General features: G+C 42.1%; 1 protein-coding gene across 3 annotated transcripts; it reads right to left on the reverse strand.

Moving 5' to 3' along the window:
• Positions 1-61: 61 nt before the first annotated feature.
• LOC133408967 (RNA-binding protein Musashi homolog 1-like) lies at positions 62-27,059 on the reverse strand. Of its 3 annotated transcripts, XM_061688397.1 has the most exons (14): positions 26,931-27,059; positions 26,438-26,478; positions 25,790-25,871; positions 25,577-25,661; positions 18,656-18,697; positions 18,181-18,273; positions 10,191-10,239; positions 9,333-9,415; positions 8,683-8,800; positions 7,809-7,889; positions 7,162-7,218; positions 6,371-6,427; positions 4,498-4,652; positions 62-2,271 (listed from the first exon to the last, which is right to left on the reverse strand). In XM_061688397.1, the coding sequence occupies exons 1-14, from the start codon at positions 26,993-26,995 to the stop codon at positions 2,230-2,232; spliced, it is 1,050 nt and encodes a 349-aa protein (XP_061544381.1). In that variant the 5' UTR covers positions 26,996-27,059; the 3' UTR covers positions 62-2,229. The 3 variants fall into 3 exon arrangements, with proteins under 3 accessions (XP_061544381.1, XP_061544382.1, XP_061544383.1); XM_061688398.1 differs by lacking the exon at positions 7,162-7,218; XM_061688399.1 differs by lacking the exons at positions 18,181-18,273; positions 18,656-18,697.
• Positions 27,060-27,767: the final 708 nt, after the last annotated feature.

Consider the following 27,767-nt stretch of genomic DNA (forward strand, 5'->3'; position numbering starts at 1 on the left):
TAGGTATCATGGTTTAAAGAAAAACAAAAGAAAAGAAAAAAACAGAAACCACACTGACATATACTTTAGAATAATTTATTAGCATTTTAAAATTGAAATTCTCAGGGGGTGGGTACGAGAAAAGAAATTCTGTAAAGCTTGGCAGGGGCCATCCCTAATCTTTCTGACCTCGTGTAAGGCGCTACAAGCTCAATTCAAAGCATTGGCCCTTTTCCTGACATGAACACAAGACAATTCAACATTGAAATCAATATACTGTACAAGGGGAGCAAGGTCTCAACACAGAAAAATATAATTTTTATCTGAAAATAAAGTCTTAATGCCGCAAAATGATCCACACCCTGTCTGCTTTTACCAATAATAGCACTATTTTCATTTGTAAGGTACAAAATAACTTATTGCTTTATTGTAAGTTAAAAAGTTACAGTGTAGGTGTCCAGCAGTAGTTTTGCGTCGTGTCCCAGATGGTCGGACAGAGGAACGACTGGCTGGATGAGGACGTGGCTTCACGTGGCTTGCTATGCTCAACATGAAACAAGGCTGAACAAACAGTTCACTTGGTTTTTTTTGTTTGTTTTTTCACGTTGCATTTGTTCCAGCATTTGACTTTGCCTTCCAGCCAGCGTTAGTCTCCATCGAGTTCCTTTATCAGAGCTGACTGGGACCAGACCCTGTTACATTTTATGTTCCCTGCCCAAATCCCCTCTACCCAAAATTACACGGAGCAGCAACTGTATATAATCAACAATTATGTGGAGGAGCACATAGTCATGAATACAAAACAAGAGATGTGAGCAAAGTAGTGGAGAGCAGTGAAACAAAACGGAACGGGGAGATCATATCAGTACCAAGTACAGGCAACAGGAAAGCTCCATTAGTTGCCAAAAGAAATTCCATATCATAGTTTGATGTAAGCGCACTAAACCTCGCTCACACACATTCAGACGCATTCGCATGCACCTTCAATCGTGATAAGAGAACAGAACATTATTGTGATGTTTTCTACATTTGTTTCTCAGAGAATGTCCTTCATTTATTTTCACGGTGCCTCACCGTATAAACACATAAAAAAGGAAAACTAAACAAAAAATTTAAGTGACTTTGAAAAAAAAAAAAAAATCCCACAATGTCAAGTTAAATTCCCCCCCCCCCCCCCTCCCAACCAAACCCTGATTTCTTCGGTTTAAATTTGAAATTAGTCCATCATCTTAATCTAAAATAGTTTTTCATGCAGATGCAAGAAATTGGGTTCACCGCCATTCAAAAAAAAAAAAAAAAAACATAGCTGCTGGTTCCAGAAAAACATTAAAAATGTGATGACATTGTAAAAGAACATGAATGCCAGACAAACCCCTGGAAGTAATGTCTTATCATCAACAGTGTCACACTGCGTCAATGCTGGAGAGGAATGGCCAATAACGTACACAAGTTTACTCTTGTGTAATAAGTAGTGAGATGACCACATATCATTTCATAAAGATGACTTTCAGTGAAATAGAAGCTGATCCTCTCCAAACCAACCAATTACATGCCAGCTGGTTCAGTAGTCCCTCACCCGCCCTGCCCCTTCATCCCAAAGTCTATGTACAATATCTTACAGGAAGACATAAAAACATTGCTTTAAAACCAATAACAGAATAAAATACCTCACAGATTATCATATTATGTCAATATTAATAACAATATTACAAAGGTTTGTTTTTAAAGTCTATCAAAATATACATTTTTTTCCTGTGTTTCCATGATGCTTAGAAAAATGACTTGTTGTTGGGTTTGTTCTTTGTATGTTAAAAAGGGTTTTTAAAGAAAACAAACCTTTGTGCCTGGTGTGTTTTATCAGAAACATCTTTCAATGATTTCATGATGCAATATAACACAGTGAAATACAGTAAAAATTAGAAGAAAATAGTCCTCTGTGGCTTTGTCAAAAATGACAGTTTCACCAGAGCCTTTTTTTTCAGTTTTCTCAGTTTCAAAAGAAAGTAATGGATATTTGTGGGGTCTAATGAAGATCCATGAGGACACACTGGGATATTATGTTCATGTGAGATTAGTACAGCAAAAACAGAGTTCAGGTTTTTAAAAAGATATTCCCATGGTGGGTGGAGCCACGGGACAGCCAGGCAGAGCTGCAGCCAGCCAATCAGGTTGTGCCGCCAATGGGCACTCAGCATTTGATTGGCTCATCAGCAGAAAAGAAGCCCCCAAATATCTATGACCGGAGTCATCTCAGTGGTAGCCATTAGTGAACGCAGTAGCAATCAGAGGACCCTGGGGATGCACACAACAGATTGAATACATACCTTTTGCTTCACAAATAAACATGAGCATTCATGCATGTACAGTGGATATAAAAACTGTACTCACCTCTGTTCAATTGCCAGGTTTTTGTGATATAAAAAAATGAGACCAAGCTATATAATTTCTAAACTTTTTCCACTATCATTACTGTTTTTTAGTCTTTGTGTTCTGGCTGCCCCGCTCCTGCAGCATCTGTTGGATAGAATACGTTTGAAAACTGTGCTGTCTCTGATAATGTTCTGTGCCCTCTTTGTGGCACAGCTGTCCTATATGTGGTGTAGTGGCATGAAGGCTACTCCACAGATGTTTTGTGCAGTTTTAATGACACACTGGAGAGCCTTCCTGTCCTGTATACGGAGGAACCGTTCCCATACCATACTGCGATGGAGTTGGTCAGGATGTGTTCCAGTTTCCACTGTGCATCTGTAGAAGTTGCTGAGCAGTTTCCAAATTTTCTCAGCTTCCTCAAGAAGTAGTCTCTTTTGAGCCTTCCGGACAATGTGCTGCGTGTTGTGGGTCCATGTGAGGTCATCGTTGATGTGGGTTCCGAGGAGTTTGAAGGTTTTCACTCTCTGTACCTGGGTCCCACTGATGACTGCTCTTTCCTCCACCTTGACCTGATAATCTTCTCTTTAGTCTTTACAGCTAAAATGACAGATAATTTTCACAGCACCAGGACACCAGCTGAGCCACCTGATTCCTGTCTCTTCTCCAGAGACAGGTGATCAGGCTAATGACTGTCATGTCATCAGCAAACTTGATGATGGTGGTGTCATCCCGGGAGGAGATGCAGTCATGGGTGTACAGGAGAGGGCTAAGCACACAGCCTTGGGGTGGTCCTCACGCTCACTGTAGTTGTGCCAACTCAGATTTCCTGGGGTCTGTCTGTCAGAAAATCCAGCACCCAGTTGCAGTAGAGGGGTGTTAATCCGAGGGTAAACAGCTTCTCAACCAGCTATTTTGGGATGACTGTCTGAATGTTGAGCTGCAGTCAATAAAGAGCATTCGAACATAAGTGTCCTTAATTTCAAGGTTTGTGAGTGCTGTATGGATGACTGTGTTGACAGCATTGGCAGAGGAGGGGTTCTGACGATAAGCAAACTGGAGGAGGTCCAGTGTGTTTTGTATGTATGTGACAATGACTTTCTGAATGAGTTTTTCTGGGGGAGGGTGGTGGATTTGAAATAGGGGGCCACAGATGAATGATAGTGTTCTCCTCTGTCGGAGGTCTGTGATGTGATGGAGGCCCTGCCAGATGCGTCTGGAGTCAGGACTGTTGTAGTATCTCTCCAGTTTCCACTTGTACTGTCTCTTCATTTATTTATTTTTATTTTTATATATATTTTTTTTTCTCCTGTTCAGCTGCATGGCCTTACAGAATGGTGGATCTGTATGCCTTATGCTGGAACAGTTTTGTTGTGCAACAGGGGAGTTTAAAATACTCCCTCTGTTTATTTTAAAATTTGTAATTATTCTGATGTTTATTGAAAATGCAGCTGGACAGTCTCTTGGCTTCTCTGATGGATCTATGTAGGTTGTATCAGGCTTTTCTGGTGGTCCTCAGTATCACCAGAGGCAAATGCAGCGGAGCGTGCATGCAACATGGACCGTACCTCATAGTATGGTCCGTATGCATGTGGGAAAATGTGTTATGGTCCGATAAAAACAAGGTTGATCATTTTGGTCATAATTTGGTGCAAACACAACACTGCTCATCACTAATTTAGTCAAGGTGGAGGAACTCATGAGCAGTTCCATCAAGCGTGTGTGGGGTGAGCTCATGTGGGCAGTGTACAGGAGGTACCCTCGCAATATGACAGATTTGGAGCATTTTTTGCAGAGAGGAGTGGGGAAATATTACCACATCAAGCTGTGCCACACTGAAAAGACTGAGTGCTGTAATAAAAGCCAAAGGTTCTGCAACAGAGTACTGTATTAGTTTGAGGGTACGCATACAAGGTTATTGTATGTTTATTTTTTTTCCCCTTAAAACATTGTTTTGGGTTGCTGCTGTTGTTTTTCCTATTTAGTTTTAAAGGTTATAGGTAACGTTAATGGTGGGAAAAGTTTTGAAACCATTTATCCTGGTCTTTTTATTTCACAAAAACCTGCATTATAAACAGGGGTGTGTACTGTATGTGTAGACTTTTTATATCCACTGTATTCAAGAGCGTGGAGGCAGAATTACAGGCTTACCCCTAGACCATGGCCGAACCCTGTGCTGGGGACGGGGCTAGCCGCGCTGATGTAGCCGCTTACTCCTGAGTCCTGATTTGCTGCAGCGTACAAATCAGCCATTGGTCCAGGGCTGCTGGTGCTCAGAAATCCAGCTGCGCGAGAAGGGGTGGCACCTAGACAGTAGAGGAGATTTGAACAGTCTACTGCACACATCTACACGAATTTCTTTCAAACCAGGCCTTTACCCATGCTAGTGGATGGACATACAGTGCCAGCAGAAAGTATTCACACCCCTTCACGTTTCCACATTTTGTTATGTTACAGCCTTATTCTATAGCTGATTTGTGTATAGTGTTCTTTAAAAAAAATAATAAAACAATCTACATAAAATATCCCATAATGACAAAGTAAAAACAGATTTCCAGACAGTTAGGGTTTGAGCACAAATGTATTGAAAATGTAAACATTTAAACATAATACGTACATAAGTATTCACACCCTTGGCTTAACATTTTGTTGAAGCACCTTTGGGAGCAATCACAGCCTCGAGATCTTGGGTATGTCTCTTCAAGCTTAGCTTCCTGTTTTGAGGCAATTCTCTTCTTTGTAGATCCTCTCAAGGTCAGTCAGGTTGGATGGCGAGCGTAGGTGGACAGCTATTTTTAAGTCTTTCCAGAGATGTTCCATTGGATTTAAGTCTGGGCTCTGGCTGGGTCACTCAAGGACATTCACAGGCTGCTCCTGAAGCCACTCCTTTATTATCTTGCCTGTGTGCTTTGGGTCATTGTCGTGTTAGATGGTGAATCAACGCCCTAGTCTGAGTACCACAGCACGCTGGAACAAGTTTTCTTGAATAATTTCTCTATATTTGGCAGATGTTTAGGTTATCGGACTAGTCGCCCAGTTCCTGCAGCAGAAAAACAGCCCAACAGCATGATGCTGCCACCACCATACTTCACAGTCGGGATGGTGTTAGCCAGGTGATAGCAGTGCCTCTTCTTCTCCAGAAATGACGCTTGCAATTCAGGCCAAAACGTTCTATTTTGGTTTCATCAGACCAGAGAATTTTGTTTCTCTAGGTCTGAGAATCCGCAAGATGCCTTTTGGCAAACTCCAAGCGGGCTGCCATGTGCCTTTTAGTGAGAAGTGGCTTCCGTATGCCCACTCTGCCATAAAAGCCTGATTGGTGGAGTGCGTGAGCAATGGTTGACCTTCCCGCAAGGGAACACTGGGAGCTCCGACTTAGTGACCATAGGGTTTTTGTTGTTCTTCCCTGATTACTCAGCTTGGTCGGACGGCCAGATCTCAGAAGGGTCCCGTTGGTTCCAAACTTCTTTCATTTCTGAATAATCGAGACCACAGTGCTTTTCGCGACCTTCAATGCTGCTGAAATTCTTTTGTATCCTTCGCCAGATTTGTGCCTTGACACAATCCGGTCTCTGAAGTCTGCAGGCAATTCCTTAGACTTCATTGCTTGGTTTCTGCTCTGATATGCACTGCCAACTATGAGAACTAATATAGACAGGTGTGTGCCATTCCAAATGATGTTCAATCAACTAAATATACCACAAGTGGACTCCATTCAAGTTCTAGAAGCATCTCAAGGATGATCAGTGGAAAACAGATGCACCTGAGCTTAAGTTTGAGCATCATAGCAAAGGGTGTGAATACTTATGTACCTATTATGTTTGAATGTTTACATTTTTTTAAAATTACACAAATGTCTGAAAATATGTTTTTACTTTGTCATTATGGGATATTTTATGTAGATTTGTTTAAAGAAAAATATAGACTTACTTCACAATAAGTCTGTAACATAGCAAAATTTTGAAAATGTGAAGGGGTATGAATACTTTCTGGTGGTACTGTACGTTTTCTGTCACATACACACCTCTAACAACTGCTGCTGCCGCTGCTGCCATTGGTCCATATGCAGTTAAGGGAATGGCTGAAGGTAACAAAAACACACATTTTACTGCACAAGTTCCAAATTTAAAAGAAAAGCTCAAACATCTTCTCAAACATTAAACCATCAGCAGATTTAAATCCCATGTGAAAAATCTGAAACGTGTTGAACGTCGTAAAAACATCTTTTGGTTTCTTAAAACACCGGAACAATGGTAAGGAGGATGTGGTTTCTGAGTGAAAAGTGAAAGTACAACTCCATTATGGCATTGGTACAAGGCATTATGAAAAGCACTGCAGTAGTCTACTGTAAGATCATTGGCAGAGCTTTTTGTCAATCTAGATGGACGCTTATCTAGGGATGCAGTTTTCAAACAGAATTAACATCCTTGTTGTTTCACATGGGGAGATATTTAGGATGGGATGCTTCTCAAAGCTAATATCACAGCAAGCTACTAAGCATGGATTTGCCCATAGGCCAGAAGACTACAAATTTGAGTCCTTTGAAATTAAATTAAAAAACTGCAATGCATTACAAGATGTAAAATATACATAGGTCTCTGGTGCTGGGATACCAAGCACATAACCCCCAAATGTCCAACTCTTTCCCTAATAAATTCATCAAATGTAAAAGAGGTGTAAAATAGGACCCTAAAAACTTAGAAAGTGATACCAAACTGATCTCTGATCAGTAGGTTTATGAATGGTCTCAGTCAGCATTCTCTCAGATGTTGGGATTTGGCTTTAGCCTGTTGAATATATTCGGTACCTACTGACCTGTCAGCTCAGGGGGGTGGGAAGATGTCAGGAGGGGGGTCCTCTCTAAATGGAATTCTAGAAACAGAGAAGGTCAAGAGAGAGCGCTCTGTCAATACAGTCACCATCCACAAGCCACACACTACAGAGCCACATAATAGACAATTAGCCACAGCGGGACACTAACATGAAGGCAAGAGCACAGAGCGTAACATTTTACGTGAAAACATCTATTGTGGGGGAAAGGCAGGAAGGTAGGATAAGAGGAAGAGGAGGCGCCATTCGGCAAAGGACACAAGGTTACATAAGTCATTAAAATAAACAGAGCAGAACATTTGCGCAGATCTGAAAGAAACTGAAGACGTTGAGATTTGAAGACATTTACAGAAGATTACTTTGAATAGTGTTAAAAATTGATAATAAAGTCGCCATTACCATCAAGAGTCGCCAGACTCTGCTGGAGGCACGTTTGTATTAAACTGGAACGCGTGTGTGTGTGTGTGTGTGTGTGTGCGCGCACACGCGTCCATGGCCTTTGTAGTTCCAACACTTTCATGGCCTCAGTACTCTTTGCAGCTGAATCAACTACATGTCACAACCCGCATCCTTTGGCTTTTCTTCTTGGCAACTCACCTGTACAAAGTGAAAAAGGGTGTACACACACTCACCTGGGAACTGGTAGGCGTAACCAGGCGCAATTCCAGAGTAACTGCGGCTGGTGTAGGTGGTGGTCTGGAAGCCTGGGTAGCCTGTCAGCAAAAACAAAACATTGAATAACGATATGAGGACAAGCTGCCATGTGCTACTGGGTTTTGCTAACTTTATAGCAACATAACAGCAATCTTTTATGTCAATCCTGCTGGCCAAGCCGCAACTCTATCTGTCCACTAGAGGGAACCAAACAACTGCTAATATTTTTAGTCAAGTGTCCTTCTCCGACCCATGTGCAACCTCAAAGTGCATTGTTCTGTTTGATTTTTCTTTGTGGGTTAATGTGGAAAAGCATAAAACAATGCGGAAAAAGAACTGTTTTCATTCATATTAGATAAATATAAGAATATAAATTCTATAAGAATATGTGTACGCCAGCACGGTGGATGTACTGGTTAGCACATTTGCCTCACAGCTACGAGGACTGGGGTTCAAATCCCGGCCCCGCCTATGTGGAGTTTGCATGTTCTCACCGTGCCTGCATGGGTTTTCTCCGGGTACTCCGGTTTCCCCCCACATCCCAAAAACATGCGTGGTAGGTTGATTGAAAACTCTAAATTGCCCATTGGTGTGAATGCAAGTGTGACTTGTTGTTTGTTTATATGTGCCCTGCGATTGGCTGGCGACCAGTTCAGGGTGTACCCAGCCTCTCGCCCGAAGATAACTGGGATAGGCTCCAGCACGCCCGTGACCCTAGTGAGGATATGCGGTACAGAAAATGAATGGATGGATGTGTACGCTAAGTTGAATCATTACCAAAATTTGTCACATAAAAGGACATAGACTGTAAGTGCAAAACATATTCAAGGTAATTCAGGTTATAGGTTTTACCAAGCATGCCAATGCCCAGCATGAAGGCATCCATCCCATAGGGCATCACTCTGGATCGACCTCTGGCCGAACTTGTAGGCGTCATCACCTCCTTTGGCTGTGCTTTCTTACACTCTACCTATAGTACACAGGGAATATAAATTCAGTGATGCTAAAATAATAGTACAAAATCAACCTAGTTAAGAAAATCTGCACATATGAAAATAACTCTTCCAAACATGCATTTTGACATACCATACTTTCACAATCTAGCCAGATCAAAACAAAACAAAACCTGCCATTCCAAGTATAATATAAACATTTTGGCTGGTATGCATGTTCATAATTATTTTATGTTGCGTGTTGTGGGTGTATTTAGCTAGTTGGGAAAGCCAATAGTAATATACTTATACCGTACATATATATACTGTATAGTATTATACAGTGCCCTTCCTGACTACTACAAAGTACTGTTAAGCATATTGCTAGATTAATACCTCATCGGCAGTGTCTATCAAAACATACTTTTTAAAAAAAGCACGAGAATGATTATTATCTAGGCAGAATCAGAAAAAGCACCTATATCAGCTATAATTAAGGCATGTAGTTGTACCTAATGTTGTGGGTTGTTTGGAAATGTGTTTAGGTGTGTTATTGTTCAGCTTGCCTACCATTTTATTGTTGATCTCGTGGAAATGAATCTCACACACTTTCTCGACCACATCTTCGTTCTCAAAGGTGACAAAACCAAATCCTGGAAGACACAAAAACACTCTTGCAATGTCCTATTTTCTGCTAAAAAAAAAAAAAAAAAAAAAGTGGTCAAATTGGAGACCATTGTAGAAACATCAACAACTTTTACTTTGCATTAGCCTTCCCCAAAATGTAAAAATCAAGTTTCATTTCGACAGTGTTAAATATCTCAAGTCTGATGAGCAGATCGAACAAATTTGTACAGGAAATTGGACCCAATCTTGCTTGCAAGGACGAACAAGACTATTATAGGCTGATAACATGCAGACAGGAATAGACTGGACAGGAGTGATGGCCGTCCATTAAACCTGTCCTCACCCTTCATCACAGCTCTTTTCTAAGGCAGGGAGGCAGCAACATGAAACCAACCTCACATTGCTCCTCTATCAATCAGCTGTTGTTGATATGGTGGTTCTTCCACACCTGAATTAACCCCTACCGGCCACACCCCTTTTTCCCCACCCGCCTCATCTATATTACCTCCTTGTTTCTTTCCTTTCCTTCCCCCATATTCCTCATTGATCTCATTAAGTTCCATCCTATCCTGGAACCATTCTGACCCTTTATTGTGACCCTCAGCAGGCGCAGCACTTCATTCTCGCTGGGAGAGGACAGAGATAAATGAAGCAGGGCGGAGGCACATGTAAAAGGCACGTGAATATGACTGGATATTTTTTTTCTCCTTTCTATTCTCCCTCGAGGACATCTCATAAGGTCCCATACACCAATTACTTTAATTTGTATATGTGTGCGTGTGTGATACTCTGTGTACGCACCTCTGTGTCTGTTGGTTGTTTTGTCGAACATAAGCATGGCATCGTCAACCTGGCGAGAACAAAAGCAAAGACTTGGATGGGCTTCGACATCAACACACACACACATCATTACACAGCATGGGGTGCTATTGTCCCTCTTTAGCATTGGAGCAAGAGGGGAAAACAGATGGAGAGGGTGGAGGGACAGGGAGGGGTGACAGGTGACAAAGGAGAAAAGACAGAATGAGGTCCAAAAATGTGATGACCGCTATGTGTGTGTAACTTGAAATCCACACTTTTCTGTGACAATCTGGAAGAACCACAAACAATAACAAGACACTTCAGGAAATTCTTCTTTCTTTTATACTCTCATTCATTCACTTGCTGCTTGTCTTTCTCCACGAAGTTTGCAATTGCCTTGGAGACGCTGTAAAGAATTTCAATTAGAAGAACACACCTCCCCCAACCTCATTTCAATAGAGGGAAAAGGCGAGAGAAAATGAGAAACTGTAATGCTGAATAACGTGGGGATCAAAAGAGGAGAAAGTTTTGACTGAACATGGAAAATTTGCTGACAAACACTTTGCATCTGAAAGAGAGTGAATAAATGGGAACAAGGGGCTTTGTCAACATGCACTCCTTTTCCTCTCCTCATTCTACTTTCCTATTCGCACTCACTCCACTGCCCCATTCATATTCCACCTCCTCCCCTTTTCCACCACTACCCAATCCCCCTGCCCCTGCCCCCGCCCACACAACCACCACAACTACCGCGCCTGCCCTTTGCTGGCAGGAAAGTTTTGAAGCTTCTGCTCGAGCTCTGACTGTGTCGGGACCACTCATGTAGTCATCTTACACACGTCTTACACAAAGTAGTTGCTTGTTTTTACAATAACCAGAGAAACTCCCCACAGATTTTTTAAAATGATGATGAAGTGGCCTTAGAAACAGATAAATACTGTCATTTTGTACAGCATTTTGGAAACAAAAACACATAGTTTTGAAAACAGAGCTCTAGTTTTTTTAATGTGACGACGCATGTTCAGATGGATACTTAAAACACACCCTTTAATGTGTGAATTTTACAATCCCAATTCCAATGAAGTTGGGATGTTGTGTTAAACATAAATAAAAACAGAATACAATGATTTGCAAATCATGTTTGACCTATATTTAATTGAATACACAACAAAGACAAGATATTTAATGTTCAAACTGTTAAACTTTGTTTTTAGAAAATAATCATTAACTTAGAATTTTATGCCTGCAACACGTTCCAAAAAAGCTGGGACAGGCTCATGTTTACCACTTTGTTACATCACCTTTTCTTTTAACAACATTCAATAAACGTTTGGGAACTGAGGACACTAATTATTGAAGCTTTGTAGGTGGAATTGTTTCCCATTCTTGCTTGATGTACAGCTTCAGCTGTTCAACAGTCCGGGTCTCCATTGTCGTATTTTACGCTTCATAATGCGCCACGCATTTTCTATAGGAGACAGGTCTGGACTGCAGGCAGGCCAGTCTAGTACCCGCACTTTTTATCACAAATCCACGCTGTTGTAACACGTGCAGAACGTGGTTTGGCATTGTCTTGCTGAAATAAGCAGGGGCGTCCATGAAAAAGACGTTGCTTGGATGGCAGCATATGTTTCTCCAAAATCTGTATGTACCTTTCAGCGTTAATGCTGCCTTCACAGATGTCTAAGTTACCCATGCCCTTGGCACTAACACAGTCCCATATCATCACAGATGCTGGCTTTTGAACTTTGCGTCCATAACAGTCTGGATGGTTCTTTTCCTCTTTGGCCCGGAGGACACAACGTCCACAATTTCCCCCAAAAGATTTGAAATGTGGACTCATCGGACCACAGAACACTTTTCCACTTTTCATCAATCCATCTTAGATGAGCTCGGGTCCAGAGAAGCCGGCGGCGTTCCTGGGTGTTGTTGATAAATGGCTTTTGCTTTGCATAGTAGAGTTACAAGTTGCACTTATGGATGTAGCGCCGAACTGTATTTACTGACATTGGTTTTCTGAAGTGTTCCTGAGCCCATGTGGTGAGATCCTTTACACATTGATGTCGGTTTTTGATGCAGTGCCGCCTGAGGGATCGAAAGTCACGGCATTTAATGTTGGTTTTCGGCGTTGCCGCTTACATGCAGTGATTTCTCCAGATTCTCTGAACCTTTTGATGATATTATGGACCGTAGATGATGAAATCCCTAAATTCCTTACAATTGGACGTTGAGGAACATTGTCCTTAAACTGTTCGACTATTTTCTCACGCACTTGTTCACAAAGAGGTGAACCTCGCCCCATCTTTGCTTGTGAATGACTGAGCAATTCAGGGAAGCTCCTTTTATACCCAATCATGGCACCCACCTGTTCCCAATTAGCCTGTTCACCTGTGGGATGTTCCAAACAGGCGTTTGATGAGCATTCCTCAACTTTCTCAGTCTTTTTTGCCAACTGTCCCAGATTTTTTGGAACATGTTGCAGCCATAAAATTCTAAGTTAATAATTATTTGCTAAAAACAATAAAGTCTATCAGTTTGAAAATCAAATATCTTGGCTTTGTAGTGTATTCAATTAAATATAGGTTGAACATGATTTGCAAATAATTGTATTCTGCTTTTATTTGTTTTACACAACGTCCCAACTTCATTGGAATTGGGATTATAAAATTCACACATTAAAGGGTGTGTTTTAAGTATCCATCTGAACATGCGTCGTCACATTACAGTCAAAACAGTAATGGCAGAAGACAGCACGTTAGTAGCATTTGTGCTTCCAACACATCAACAGCAAAGTGTGCATTTTTAATGCATCGCCACTGTGTCCAGAGCAGTGTCATTGCTTACAGTATGCCAACTGAGGGCGTAGTGTTTCTTGACAAAGTGCCATCAACCTGCTACTGGAATGATAAGCATATTAGTGTTTCGGTTGTTTTTGTAGGTCAACGTCAACTGAAATAATTTTTCCAACAATGTCGTCCATTGGTGAAAATGCAAAGACCGACTGTGTCGTAGTCACATGGCGACACAGGTGGAGAATGACTAAATGTCTATTTTCATTAAGCTACAGCAGCATTGAAACTCAAACCAGTGTAACGTGAGTGGCAGAGGCCTCAGGATAACCAGACCATCTGATTTCTAACCCTTACTTCAGATGATGAACACACTCGCCACTTGAGATTGAGCCTGTGTATGTAAGTGCGTTTGACCCAACACAATTGAAAAAGTTTGCAAGCTAGATGTGGTGATGACGGAAATGGAGGGAACCAAGGTTGCTACTGCAGTCTCCGTGACCCTTTTGACTCCCATCCATCTCAATATATGGCACTAACACACACAGCGCCCCCTCCTCCCGCAGTCCTTCATTGAGTTTATTCTGTCCTCCCCTACTTTCCACTATTCTAAACCCAATGACACAGCAGAGAACCCAGGGAACAGGGCAGTAAGTAGACAGCTGCAAGACATGTTTTCATAAGACTAGTGTTACATGAGCAGTTAAAGGCCCTGTTAGCATCAGAAGCATTTATGCTAGGTTAGCATGACAAACAGATTTTGAAGCAAAGGGCGAATTCTTCACACGTACAAACACACAGCCTGAGATGGACGCAAAAACAACATGATGATATTTAATCCAACGATAGCACACCTCTGAATTCCCAAGGAAGACAATGGTGCGCTACTATCTCGTTAAAAGGAACTTGTCACGTGTATGATCTTATGCTGCGGTCACACACCAGCTCCTTGCCCTTGCCAAACCCAATAAGAAGACGATTGCCAATGTCCACTACCCAGGGTGCTGTAAAACAATCTGATTGATTGGGAGGGGGAGGACTGAGATTGGCTTAGCAGCAGCTCAGTCGTTACTACTACTCAGTGTTGCACCAGCGTCATTTTTCTGAAAAAGATCGAGACGTGACGAGATGAGGGTCACCTTAAAATGAGTGCATTTTCTTTTCAGGTGTAGCTATTTGTGTGAAGAAAAAGCATTTAACATAGTAGATTACGAAGGATGGAGTTCACATTTTTCCCCCTGCTTTCTCCTCACATCTCCCTCTTTCATCCTTGCACTCTCTCTCCGGACAGCTCTCTAAACAGGCCAGCAGACAAAGTGTTCAGTCAAGCCTCCTAATTGCTGGCTCACATGGGTGAGTGGAGTCCCAACTTTTCCCGTCTGCCTGTCCATGCTGCATTTTTTTAATCTCTGCCACTCTGTTCTCCATCGAAAACTAATGTGTGTCCAGGGTTTAATTTTTTTTTTTTTTTTATTGCATTGGCTATGGTTCTACGCAAAGATTTTAGCAATCATTTTGCCTCTGTGGTGCTTTAAAGAGTTCAGAGAGGAATGATGAAAAGCCTGATACAGGGATTTCTTTTGGACCATAACTGACTGTATGAAATGCTAATTATCGAATTACTTGTGAATTTCAGTTTAAAACAAATCTCAGATCACACACGGCCTTGGCAAAAGGAAGGGATGTGGTCACAACTCTCCTTTGGGTCTAAGCAGATTATAGAGGGCCTTCACCTTGGGATTCAGACTTAATGTCTCACACAAACATGCTGCTACATGGCCGCTACAGTAATACAGACCAGAAGATATTAATATAGAGTTGCTAACATTTATTCAGTACGGAAACCACAAACAAACTTACACATTGGCTCGGTAAAAATATCTGACATATTAGATGAACAGCCATTTTCCTCACTCAGATGAAGCAGAGTAGCATAGATGTGCTTTCAGAAATATGCTTGAAGAAACAAACTTCAGTATGCATCAGAGAGTTGCAGAAAATGCAGTGCATTCTGTGTTTTCTTTTTGAGGCGGTGCCACAGTATGAAAATAAACAGGACACCGAGTCCTACTCCATCCCAACCTGCACCTTGTAACCAGGCTCAGATAATAAACAAGAAATACCTCCTGCTCAGCAGGAATGCACTGTGGGATTGGCGCTACGCATGATACAGCTTCAGTCTCATGTGTCCAAACAGTCCAAATATTCCCTTATTCTGTCGACTCAGGGCTATCTTTGATATGAAAGTGTGTATCCACCAGGGAAAAGTGATTCGAGAAACCATGGCACGCGACACAAGCACCTGTAAAATGAGTTAGCACGTGTCACATGTAATGCAGCTCGACTGCGACCCACAACACGACTAATGGTTTATGTTTTCAAGACAACAATCTAGTATAAAGAGAGATTTTTTTTTTCTCTTTTGTTTTTTAAATAACTGCAAAACCACCTGAAAACACTGTAATATGTATGCCAGGCCAGTAGTGGGCAATATCAGTTTGTAAAGAAACCCTTAAGAGTATGCACACTGCCTGTTTGTCCTCTCAGGTTATCCAAAACTGTCTTTTGATTATCCTCTTTGTTTACATGTCAACAACCTACAAAAAACTAGAATGTTTTCTTTAAAGGTTTCATGATAAAACTACAGCGTAGTCAAAATGAACCCCATTGACATGTTCCTGTGAAAACGACCAAAAATGTTGCAGTATGTATGCTAGGACAGTAGTTACTGATCTCACTTTGGAAAGTAAAAATGTGCATGTACACCAACTGCCTATCCAAAAACTAGGGCTGCGCACGACTTGGTGGTGACTTAAATTGGGATTCCAGTAGGCAAAAAGCGATCAGAGAATCAGAATCTTCAGACTCCAATCAGAGCGAATCGAAGAATATTATACTCCTTACTTTATTCTGACAAGAGCTCCAACTGCTGACACGCCGCATTTGTTTAAAAACAAATACAAAATATTTCATGATGTTTTAGCCTATATGTGTATGGTTTATGGCATTTTGACTTACTGCAGATAGTTTCTCCGCATGTGCGCAGTTTTATTTTGTTGTTGCAGTCATGGATCACGGATGCAAATGGATATAGCCCTCCACCGAGATCTCCGCGGAAGGACGTTTCTGATACCCAAGCCCGAGGAGCTGCACGGATAGTCACGGCAGCAACACAACCGAAGCCAGAAAGGAGGCAACCACGCCAGAATGAATGGGAGAAAGTTGATCCAACAAAGCTTGGCAGAAGACGAGCTTTCCGGCTAGCCAGCAACTTAGCTAGCTAACTAGAAAGGAGGCAGCTGGTCCCAGACAGCGAGGACTTACAGCACGGAGAGAGGCGCAAACCAACCCGGGTTCTACCTTTGGGCACGGTACGGTGATGGATCCATTTTAAACTACAACGTAAAAAGAAAAACTTTTCCGGAGGGAGAAGCGGCAGCCAAAACGCGCCAGCGTACTCTGTTTCTGGTTCAATGGATAGTTTTCAAATAATCAAATTGGATTTTTCATTTGTTGGATTATATGTCTTTATTTTGGAATAGTACAAGGAGTAATGAGTCAATTCTGATTCAAAAGCCATTCGTTACTGTCAGGGCCCTACCAAAAACATATTTTGAAAGCACTTCATGTGCATAAGTGACTTTAAAATGTGAACTGTGTAATTACTGCTACAGGATAACTACATAAATAGCTTGACATAAGTGTGTAAATCAGCAATAGGTAAAATAAAAAATATTAACGTGACAGGTAGCAATGCTGCATGGTGCCATTCTTAATAATGACAACCTGTGTACTGAAAATTCCCTTTTCCACCAAAATCCATAGTAATTTTTTAAAATGATGCCCTTTGCATTGTTTCAGTTTAACTATAACATGAAAGTGAAAATATTATACACTTTCATCGGAACCCCAGTGACCGTATTTTTGAAAGCAGTACTGTGCAGGTTGGATATTTTAGCAACCTTTACAAATGTGTACCCTCGGGAACTGAACAGAACTGCTTGGTGGTAAAAGGGCTTTAGATGACTTCATTTGAATCAAATCAGAGCCTTAAATACACTTAGAGCCCTGACTCATAGGCCAAATGAGACAAACAACATACAGTACAAGACCTTTAGCACAAAGCAATGTCCAATTTTGGATTCTTAAGCAGACTTTGTGACAACAGAACCCCATTACATTTGTTGGATCACTGGCTGCAAGTTCCGGCCTCTTTGTCTACACAAATGTATGCAAGCTCACCTCCCCTCAAAACCAAAACTGTGCCACTGTCACACGCGCCTCTTTCCATTCATGCAAATACACACTTCTCTACAAAAAAAACAAAAAAAACACTGGATTACTGTGGGACAATGGGCAAAAGCAGGTCACCACAGCAACAAGCTATGGGACTTGATATATGTGTGTGTGTGTGTGTGTGTGTGTGTGTGTGTGTGTGTTTGTGGGATGAAGAAGGCATCTGTAGTACTGATTTTTGGGGTAAGATGCGATGCATGTTTGATGTAGTGTGTGTGTATGTGGGGGGGGGCAGCTGTTGCATTTACCATAATTAATATAAAAAAGCCTGAAGTCCGTAAAGAGTCTCAGCCCCACACCGCCATCTGAACGATGCTAAGCTAAAAAGTAACCCTGTATTGCATGCAGACCGGATACATTTATGGCCCATCAGATTGGTGTTTTCCCCCCATTCAAACTCACATTTCTTCCTCACCATCCCAACATTCCTCCTTTTCTCTGCCCTTCAACCCTTCCGAGTTCCCCCTCCCTCTCACTCTATGGGGGGTTGCTTCTTCCCTTTCAGTCCCCCGCCATCTCCCTCACCCCTTCGCCCCCCTCACTGCTTTTTCCCCCCCTCTTCCTCCCTCTCCCTAGCCACGCATCTGTCTCCACAGCATGTGTTTGCCTTGCACCAAATTTCATTCAAAGAACCAGTACATTGAATGAGATATGATTTAAAAATTGCACAAAATCAGACAATTAATTATATCTAACCCACTACACATTGAACGCGTTCCCTCTCTTTTGTTTATTTGACAGATGTCTACAGATGGAAGAAGTAAAGGGAGCAGAGAAATGTGCTTAATGTGGATATCATTTTTTGTGGACAGAGAAGAGGTCAAACGTATAAACGGCACCAAAGGCAGGATGTCATTTATCACAGGTTTACAGTCTACAATTTGAAAGACTTCTTCCTAGTTTACCTTTCCAAATTGGTCAAAGTATTGCTTCACATCTTCAATGGTGGTGTTGACTGACAGTCCTCCGACAAAGATCTTCTTTGTCCGGGTGACCAACTAGAAGCACAGAAAAAGAGGAAAGCATTGTTTTTATCACTTTTCATGTGACTTTTCTGATGTTTTATTTCCTGACCTAATTTCAGTTTCTGAACGCTTTACTTGACATCCAGGCTAAATGGGCTAAATTTTAGGTGTGTGTGCACAGGTGAATACATGCTGTGTTTCCATTCATGTAAGAGCACAAATATGTCAGTGTGTGTGGGGGGGTGAAGCTGATGGTCAGGGTGGGGGAGGCGGGGTCAGGGTGACAGGGTCACAGTGTCAGGCTGGTCAACTGGACTGCCGCCCCTTTTCGGTCATGTGACCGACGCTAATCCTAACCAACCAGAGCAGACCGATTATGGGTGAAACATGACTTCACCTTTCCGTGTGCACTCACCTTTGGCTGAGCACGGCGGGGAAAAGCCACTTTTGGGTCGATCTGTGCGAGAGACATGAGGGAAGATATATTGTATTCAGTCATAGACACATAAGAGCAAAGTCTTAACACGTTTTCAGAGTACTGATTGCAGTGTTAACTTATTAGTAAACTGTGAAAGCTACAGTTCTACTAAAGCAGCATACTAGTGCATTTGGTGCTTTTGATTGGCTAACATTATTTGCACTGTCATTATTTGAGGAACCGTGTACCAGTAGTCGTTTGTAATTTCCATAAGTGACACTATGAAGACATTAAAACAAGCAAATACTTATTTGTATGTAATAAATCATACTGGCGTTCAATCCACTGACATGTTTTCTTAATAATATTTATTCCAAAAATTGTAATTCAATCATGTGGGAATTGGAAAGTGTAGTGCTAGCAGTGCTAGCAGTTCAAATAGGGAAAATATACCCTAAATGCTGAATATTACCGTTAAGTCCAAATTCCTATTCCCAGCTTGGCCACATTTAAGTCAAAGTGATGTGTATTTGTTGAATGGATATCTTCTGGTTGGAAATTACACAAGAAAGCGGTGAAAAGTTACAAAAAATGAAAATATTCTGCATTTCATTTTTTACATTTTGATTCATAACCCTGAAGGTTTTGAGGAAATTCTATCTTTTGCACACTTCCAAAAGGATCTGGGTAACTTCAAACATATATGCAAAAATATTGTATCGCATCTTACAGTTTTAGGACCTTTAAATTATAAAAACTAAAATGTACATTTTCTTTCAATTTAAAGTTCCCACGTGCCCTGAATATAAAAATGTATTTATCATCTAAGAATGATCACTATTCCAAGAAACATGTGGTAATTTAGTCACTGAGCACATATGAAGGACAACACATCCAGAAATAGAATATATGCTAATACTCAAGTATGGATAGTAGACCCTTGTTGATGCAAGCCCCCCCAAACATCCAAACACAGGGGCGTGGTGAACAACATACACATTAGGGTATGAATACTTTGACTTAACTGTTTATATTGTTTTTATTAGAGTATTAATAAACAAATGCATCTCAATATCAAACTAGACGAGTAAGGTGTTCTGGAATCTAAAATGAACATGCAAGTAACATTCAGATTTTCAGAAAGATTGTTCACAGTAACAAATCCAGACAACCTCCATTTAGGATTAACAAGATTTGATGTATCCATATTTCGCCCCCGTGGAATGTCTGAGCAGTGGTCAAGGTTATAGATAAAATTAGAAGCAAATGAGTTTTGAATGAGCTGGCCTACAATAATGCTAAATATGCAAAGCCAGTCTGGCATTTCAAATTTGTGTGGAATCTTGTGTTATTCTCACTCAAGCCAACAAGAGACGATTTTTAGGTCACAGAACCTTGTAGTGTATTAAGGTCTTAGGCTTCCATCTTTGTTCTAATAATTGGATGTGTGAAGGGAAACCCCTTGTGTCTCACACAGGCGTTGATATTATATTGGCAACCAAAAGGAGCCTATCAAACAGCGAGACAACATGCACTCGAAAAGTGAGCAATGCGCATGATACAAGAGCGAGCAAGCTTTCCTTCAATATTCAAACTATCTATTCATCTCCCTCCTGTAATAATTCCCAGCTTCTGATGACAACTCTTCAGACCAAAATATCCTTGGAGGACCTTTAAGTGTCTTTGCGGCCACTTGGAGAGCACAAGGCTGGGTAACTACCATGCAGCAGCAGTGCCCTTGGGAGGGATTGCTGGGTGACTTTGCAGCAAGTAGGACAAAGACAAGAAGCGTTGTGTCACCTACAGCTGGTCCAAGCCTGGAGACAGCATATACCTAGGTGACAAGGACACGCAAAAACTATTGGCAGAAGAATGCGGGGACAAGAAGTGACCACACGACATTCCTTCCAGGATTTTCATCTCATATTTAATATAGGATTACCAGCTCAAAGATTGAAGGTGCCAATCATCTCATCATCTTTCAAAAGATGTTCTCACTAAATTAAGCATTCTCCTTGATGCGAATGGTTTGACAAAATGACCCAAATTCAATATTTAACCGCTTAGAGCAAAGGTCATGAGGTGTGACATGATAACAGAATATGTACATTTTTATGTTTATGGGAGTATAAAACAAGAAGGTCCCAAATAGAAGAGACACGGCTCACACGGCAATGTTTTTAATGGCACTGATGCGAGCACAAAATCCAACGATTTGTATCCAACTTATTGCAAGGTGGAGTATGGATAAAATTATCAATTATTTATTGAGTTATCACAGGAATTGTTACATTACATCTTTTTAATGTAATGATAATATGCAGCTCTAGGAATTAAATGTCTTGTGTTCCTGTTCGGGATGGGCATTTGAGTAAATGTATCTTATTTAAAATCAATGATAAATTAGATTTATTTTTTTTTAATGGGATTTGAAAATATTTCTCTGAATGTACTCCTGCTTCCGTGCCAGTGTTATATCAAGCAGAATGGTGGATGTAGTTTAAATGATAAGGAACTCTTAAAAACAGCCTACAATACAAATGGTTATCATCTATGACTAGGTTAGCCCTAATGCATCTTATTGTACTGCGACTATGGCTACAGTCATGCCATGCTGTTCAAAAATCATTCCACTTCAGCGAGAAAACAGAATGTATCTTACATATCATTTCTACAACTGGCCGTACTCAGAGGAAGGCTATGATAAATGAAAACTAAAGCATCTATTAAGACTGCTGGATTAGCCTTGAGGAAGACAGACAGGCCGCAAAAGCACAAGTAAAATGGCTTAGCCAGGTCACTGTTTGCAACACTCAGAAATAGCTCCTCACGTCTTGAATAGAGAGGCTTGACATTTGAGAAGTCTCTCGACCATGTAACAGTCAACTTGTGAAAATGTGTCTAATCGTGTACAATGTGTTGAAGAAAGCAATTCTTCTTTTACGAGAGTTATAACTGAGTGTTCTCGTAATGCTCTGAATAATACCCAACCTGTGCTCCAGCTATGCAGCAAAGTGACAGCAATATGATTTTTTTTTTCTACAATCTACAGCCAATAGTCACCTCACATGGCCCAGTGCGATCACCAGTGTAACAGACTGAAAAAAAATTGCAAAAAAAAAAGACGTCAAACCAACACATAAAACACCTGAGGACCCCCCCCCCCCCCCCAAAAAAAAAGAACAATTATATCCTATACTCTAATAGGTAAAATTAAGAGGGGGACGGACAAAAGAAGAAAATGCACAGGGAGAAAGAGAAAGCATTAATTTGGAAAACAGAGTCGGCTCATGAGAAAGTGGGCCTGTCCAGTGTAGCGGTGCAGCGAGGCCGTCTCAGCAGGCAGCCCCTCTGATTTCATTAATTAACAGGACAAAGAGTACAAAACAGATGGGCCCGTAGAGGAACTGGGGCTCCCGTGCTACCCCCCACAGCCCCACATAATGTATACACACATGTACACAAGCATCCTGATAATGTAACACCAACATAAGCACTAACGCACATACCCATACTTTGACATGCTCATTACTTTACCTCCAAATGTATAGTGTGAGTAACCTGCTACTACGTAGCAAAAAAAATGGCAAACAAACAGAAGGCACCACTGACTGTGGTGTTATCACATTAAAATAAACAAAAGCTATGGGCACAATGAGACAAAGGTATAGAGAGAGACTTAGTTTGGACACAGCGGGGTCAGTCTGCACAGCTCAACAATGGCACAAGTAATTAGTTAACGAAGCTTACTAATGAGGACCCCCACTCCAAATTTACCAAACCAAACCCCTATCCCCCTGTAAGCCAATGAGAGCCTTGCTTTGCTCGGCTGGGCAATCAGGCCTGCATTCTAATAGTGGCGTGCACATGTAGCGTCTGGAGCCACCTTCAGAGCCAGTCCAGCCTTTATCCGCAGATCTGAGGCCGTGCATGGACCTCAGAAGCCCAATCCAGTTTGTTTCTTTCAATCCGATTAGTTGCTTTTCAGATCTATACTAATTACAGCAATCCTCCCACCCTCCTCTTCTCTTCCACCTTTTCCATCCCCCTTGTTCATGTCCTGACCACGTCAGCATTAACTGCTAATCTCCAGTAGAACTTGGGCCAATAGCCAGCCTCTACTAACCAGGTGTTAGACCACGAGAGAAGTTCAGTGCCACCGGTGCACAGCAGCTGGTTCAAACATATTTATGCAGTTTCAATATGTGGCTGCAGATGAAAGCATTTGTGCCATACGGACAAAAGCAAAATAATATATATATATATATATATCAACAACACTGCACCTTACTTGAATTAAAGGTCCAAAAGTCATATTACCTCTAAGTATGTTGTGTTTTTCTCACTGCATGTATGTAGTTTTGCATAAAAATTCTTTCAATCAATTTGTAAGATAGTTTGTGGAGCACAGACCCCAGGATTCTTTTTTGTTGTTGTTGTTGTTAACATCACAAGAGTGCTATATTTCAACATGTTTCGGTGCCATTCTAGTTTAAGACTCATTTACTGACTGATGCTCAGTGTCCCACAGATTTTGCCTCATAAATAAACAGATTTGCGAGCAGGCAGTAACTACATAAGGTCTGCTGTAATATTAGTCAGAATTACACAGAATATTTTTAAGCATAAATTACCCTTTTGTATCATTCAAACATACTGTCGAAGATGACTATTAGTAATACCACAATGGAATCTAAAATAATTCCAACTAAATCCACGTGTAGTCAAAGTAGAGGAAAAAACACTGATCTCACCCCTTCTCCTTCCCCTAACTACTTCCAGTGAAGTCTTTCTCCCGAGAAAACAAATACCAGTTGTGCCCTTCTCCTGTGTCCAGAAAACAGCACACTACTGCCCTAAGGCCATTTTCTGCCCTGGCAGGAACTCTAACCAGCAACAACCTCACTCTAAAAACAAAAAATGACAACCTATTTGTTGACATTTTACAGTAGTTTGGATGCGCAATCAGAACTTGACCTGTCGCCCATCTTCTAATACAATGCTGGATGTAACAAAACTGTAAATGTTTAATACCACACAACCAGTTGTGTCTGCAGTGTTATGGACCTTGCACCTGTAGTTTACTTACACAGGCCACAGCACCGTGTCGATGTATTCTATCTTTGTCATGTTTTGTATCTAAAAGCATATTTTCTCGCACACCAAAGATTTGGCTTCAGTTGTAAATGGCCTAGCTTCAAATAATTTTTACCCGTTCCAGGAAGGAAGGTTTGTCTCTCATGTAATTCCCATCAAACTGTGCAGGGCTGTCTGGTCTTGAAGCATGCACACATTGCATATAAAATGTGAATATTGACACCGGTACATATAAAGTGTCTACTATAATTTCTATTTTTTGTCTTATTCATACGCAGTTATAATAATAGTGAAGCAGTAACACTCATGTCATAACTGACTGTATTTAAATATCCTTTGCAAATTTGATATTTTCATAAAACACCAATTAATAAAAACACAAATTAAACCGAATGAACTCAAAACTGGCAGCTCTCATCTTTGTTCCAAGTGAGTTATTGGATAACTACACAGTTGTTTACCTAACCAATTTAAGGCTGTGTATGTCACAAATATTGTTATTGTTTAGCCTTTTTAATATATTTCGGTTTACAACAGGACAACGCCTAACTATAGCAAGGGTCGGCGAGACTGCGCTTTTAAAAATTTCCTCCTCCAAACAAGCGTTCACATCGCAAGAATACACACATGGACGAGCTCTCAAACAGTAGTTAGATATTTGAAGTACAACTTTACAATTGCTTAGAATTTGATTCCACATTAAAATCCAAAACATTATGAGGAAAACACTATTTTGTCAGAATTCCCAGTAGAGCACTCCCACAGAGATATGTAACTCCATCCATCCATCCATTTTTTACCGCTTATCCGAGAGATATATAACTGCAATTTAATTAAAATATTTTCAACTCTTTCAATATCTTCAATTCACAAATTAGCAAACTAACGAGATGTGTAATTACCGTGTGTTTGTCCATCCATAGCCATACTACTACCACTACGACTATGACTACTACACACACACACACACACACGCACATACAGAGTTAGTCTTAAATGAATGCAAAATAGCTGAGAAGTTGTTATGGCGACATAAATCCCAACAGGCTGTGTACGTACAGCACTGTCTCTAGTGGCTGGCGTCACCCCCAGCAACAGGCTTGCTCCAACAACTAACCGACACTACCTTTCTCCACCCCTGGGCCCATACTGTGCCACTCATTTTCACTCTCAAATCATCCTGTTGTTACGTGTGTACATGTGGTTAGGAAAGGCCAAAAGCTGACGACCTCCAATCTCCATGACCGAGACGGCAACATTCACACCTTCATAGAGATTTAAATGGAAGTGTCACAGCATCACGCATGTAGGTTGTGTGTGACACATTTCTGAACACTGTTGAGTGCCCACATGTTACATGTGTAGGAGGGGAAATTACATGAACTGTCAGTAATTAAAACTAAACTAGCCGGCATTCACGAGCGTCCCTCCTGACATTCACAACAGCCACTCTAGAGCTGTTTTCTTTTCTTAAGATTTTTTTCCCCTCATTGAGGACCACAAGAAAACTTTCTACCGAAGAAAAACTCTGGATAGCATAAACACTGTGAAGGGTTTTGCAGGGGGCTCTGACCCCATTCAGGTCCCCCAGGTAACCATGGCAATGAAGACCAAGAAAGAACGCTTTCATGTCGGCGCCCTGAACCAGGATTTGGAGGGGGAAATGAGCACAGAGAGAGGGGAAGAGGAGGGAGAGAAGGGGGGGGTGCTCTACAAGCCATACGGTGGGTGGCTAGATACACTGAGGGGGGAAACACGCAACACACATCGGGAAAAGTTACAATAGTGAGTGGCACCATAAGAAAAAGAGGTGGGCCTCACTGTTTTGGAGTCCAGCTCGTGTCTGTTTTGGGCCAGCACCTTTTCCACTCCGGCCTGGTCTGCGTATGTGACGAACCCAAACCCCCTGGGAGGGATAATAAAGAACATATCTTCAACTTAAATCCCCCCCCTCCCCACCCCGAATGCAAGAAGAGAGCATGCATGGGTCCAATCCGGTGATTGGAGGATGGGGTGCACACGCCTCCTGCTTACCTCGACCTCTTGGTGACGGGATCGCGCATCACCATACACTCCTTCACCTCTCCAAATTTGCAGAAGTAGTCCTTCAAGCCCTCTGTAACACAACAATCATTTTGCGTGAGATGGTGGGATAGGCAAACTGTACATTCAACCATTAGGGATATAGCAGCTCTTTTAGGACCCACACGACCAACGCTGCACTTGATGTTAATTGTTGTTTAGACACCATTGCAGTCAGTATGATAATAAGATGTGTGTGTGTGTGTGGGGGGGGGGGGGGGGTAGTGGAGGGGCATAGTGGCGGGAATAAACAGTGTGCTGGGCGCATGGCTCCTGCGAGGGTGCACGGAGAACTGCAGTCAGCAAAACAACACGCCAGCGTGGCCATCAATGTGTAAACCTGCGATCATTCCATATTTCCGGTGGTGTTTAGATGGAAAAGGACACACAAGTCGCTCACTGTGTCTGGATGTGTTTTGCAGCGTTAATCTCCTCGCGTCTCGGCAAGACTAAATCCTAAGAGCTGATCCTCATTGAACAGAAAGGGACACATTGAACTATTTGCAGTTTATTTGCAACTCCGTGGAATACGCGAGCGTAAACACGCACACGTAGGATAGCTGCGTGCGTGTGCAGAAAGTAGCGTGCGGGACATCTCACCTTGTGTCGTCTGCCAACTCAAACCCCCGATGAACATTTTGCTGAATGGGAGAAACACACGCAGTAAGTCACATAGGCAAACACGCGTGTTCTGTACAAGCACAACACAGCAGCGATACGAGGAGTGAAAAGTGGGCTCGGTGCGTGCGATTTAGCCTCATTAAAGTGAGACGAAAGCATCGGCCATGTTGCGAAGTCACCAACGGGCCAGTGGGGCCGTTATAATCCCCAAGAGGACGCAAAGGGTGACTTAAAAGGGAGCCAATTTTTCCGTTCGTGGTGCAGAAGTTGGAGCAAAATGTGGCCTCCCCGGGGAAGATGGATGTGGAAAGGAAAAGAAAGCGTCTCCTCCGCTCACCGGATCCATCCCACACACACAGAAACACGCACGCACGGCGTGCTTGTCTTTTGTCTCGGCTCCGCTCCCGCACTCAACTCAACTTAAAAGTCCAAGGTGAACTCGAACCGGGCCGAATAGGCGGAGGCTTTTTACCAGGGGTCGTGGGGGGAGTTGTCCGTGACGGACGACAGGCTGCTCGGGCTCCCTTCCGTGTCCATGCCGCTCTCCGCTGCTGTATTCCCGCACTGAGAGCCAGTGAAGCACCGCCGCTTGCTGCTCCAGACTCAGGGGCGGGCAAAAGCGAGGGGAGGGGAAGGGGGGCAGGAGAGGCGGTGGGGGTGGGGCGAGCGTCACACACACGCACACGCACGCACTGGGGAGGAGGAGGGGGGGAGGCCCCGCCCCCCGCGCGGCCCGTCTTTATTCATGGCGCCATTGGCGCGCTCTCACTAGTGTTTCCCTCCGCTCACGTCATTGGCCCATCATAACATGACGGCCCATGAAGGCGTTTTTGAATATTTCCCCTTTATCTGTACCACAGCCTGTCGAGCTCTCTCGCTCTCTCTCTCTCTCTCTCTCTCTCTCTCTCTCTCTCTCGCTCTCTCGCTCTGTGTGCAGCGTTATCATGAAGAAGAGGCCATCATTCCCTGCATTTTGCGAGAATAATCTAGGGGCTATGACGTGGAACAACAGTGTGGACTATATTTAATGCAGTTATATTTTTGTTTTGATGCACTGCTGAGGGAAACTCATGGTTTCCTGTATTTCAAGGTCAAGTGTATGGTGGACTGAGGCTTCTCTAGTGTGGAGTTTGCTCCCAAAGACAACATGACTCTAGGAAAACATCTCCTTGGTACATGAAGTCTGCCTTTATATGTCCAGTGGACTGAAAAGGGTCCTTCTTTTTACATTTTGGCGGCAGATCCAGTTCTTTTTTTTTTCCACAGTGTTTGCGAACATTTTCAGTAGTTTCTTGCATAGCCTTCCATT

This window comes from Phycodurus eques, chromosome 10, assembly GCF_024500275.1.
Source record: "Phycodurus eques isolate BA_2022a chromosome 10, UOR_Pequ_1.1, whole genome shotgun sequence".
Classification (NCBI taxonomy): Eukaryota; Metazoa; Chordata; class Actinopteri; order Syngnathiformes; family Syngnathidae; genus Phycodurus; species Phycodurus eques.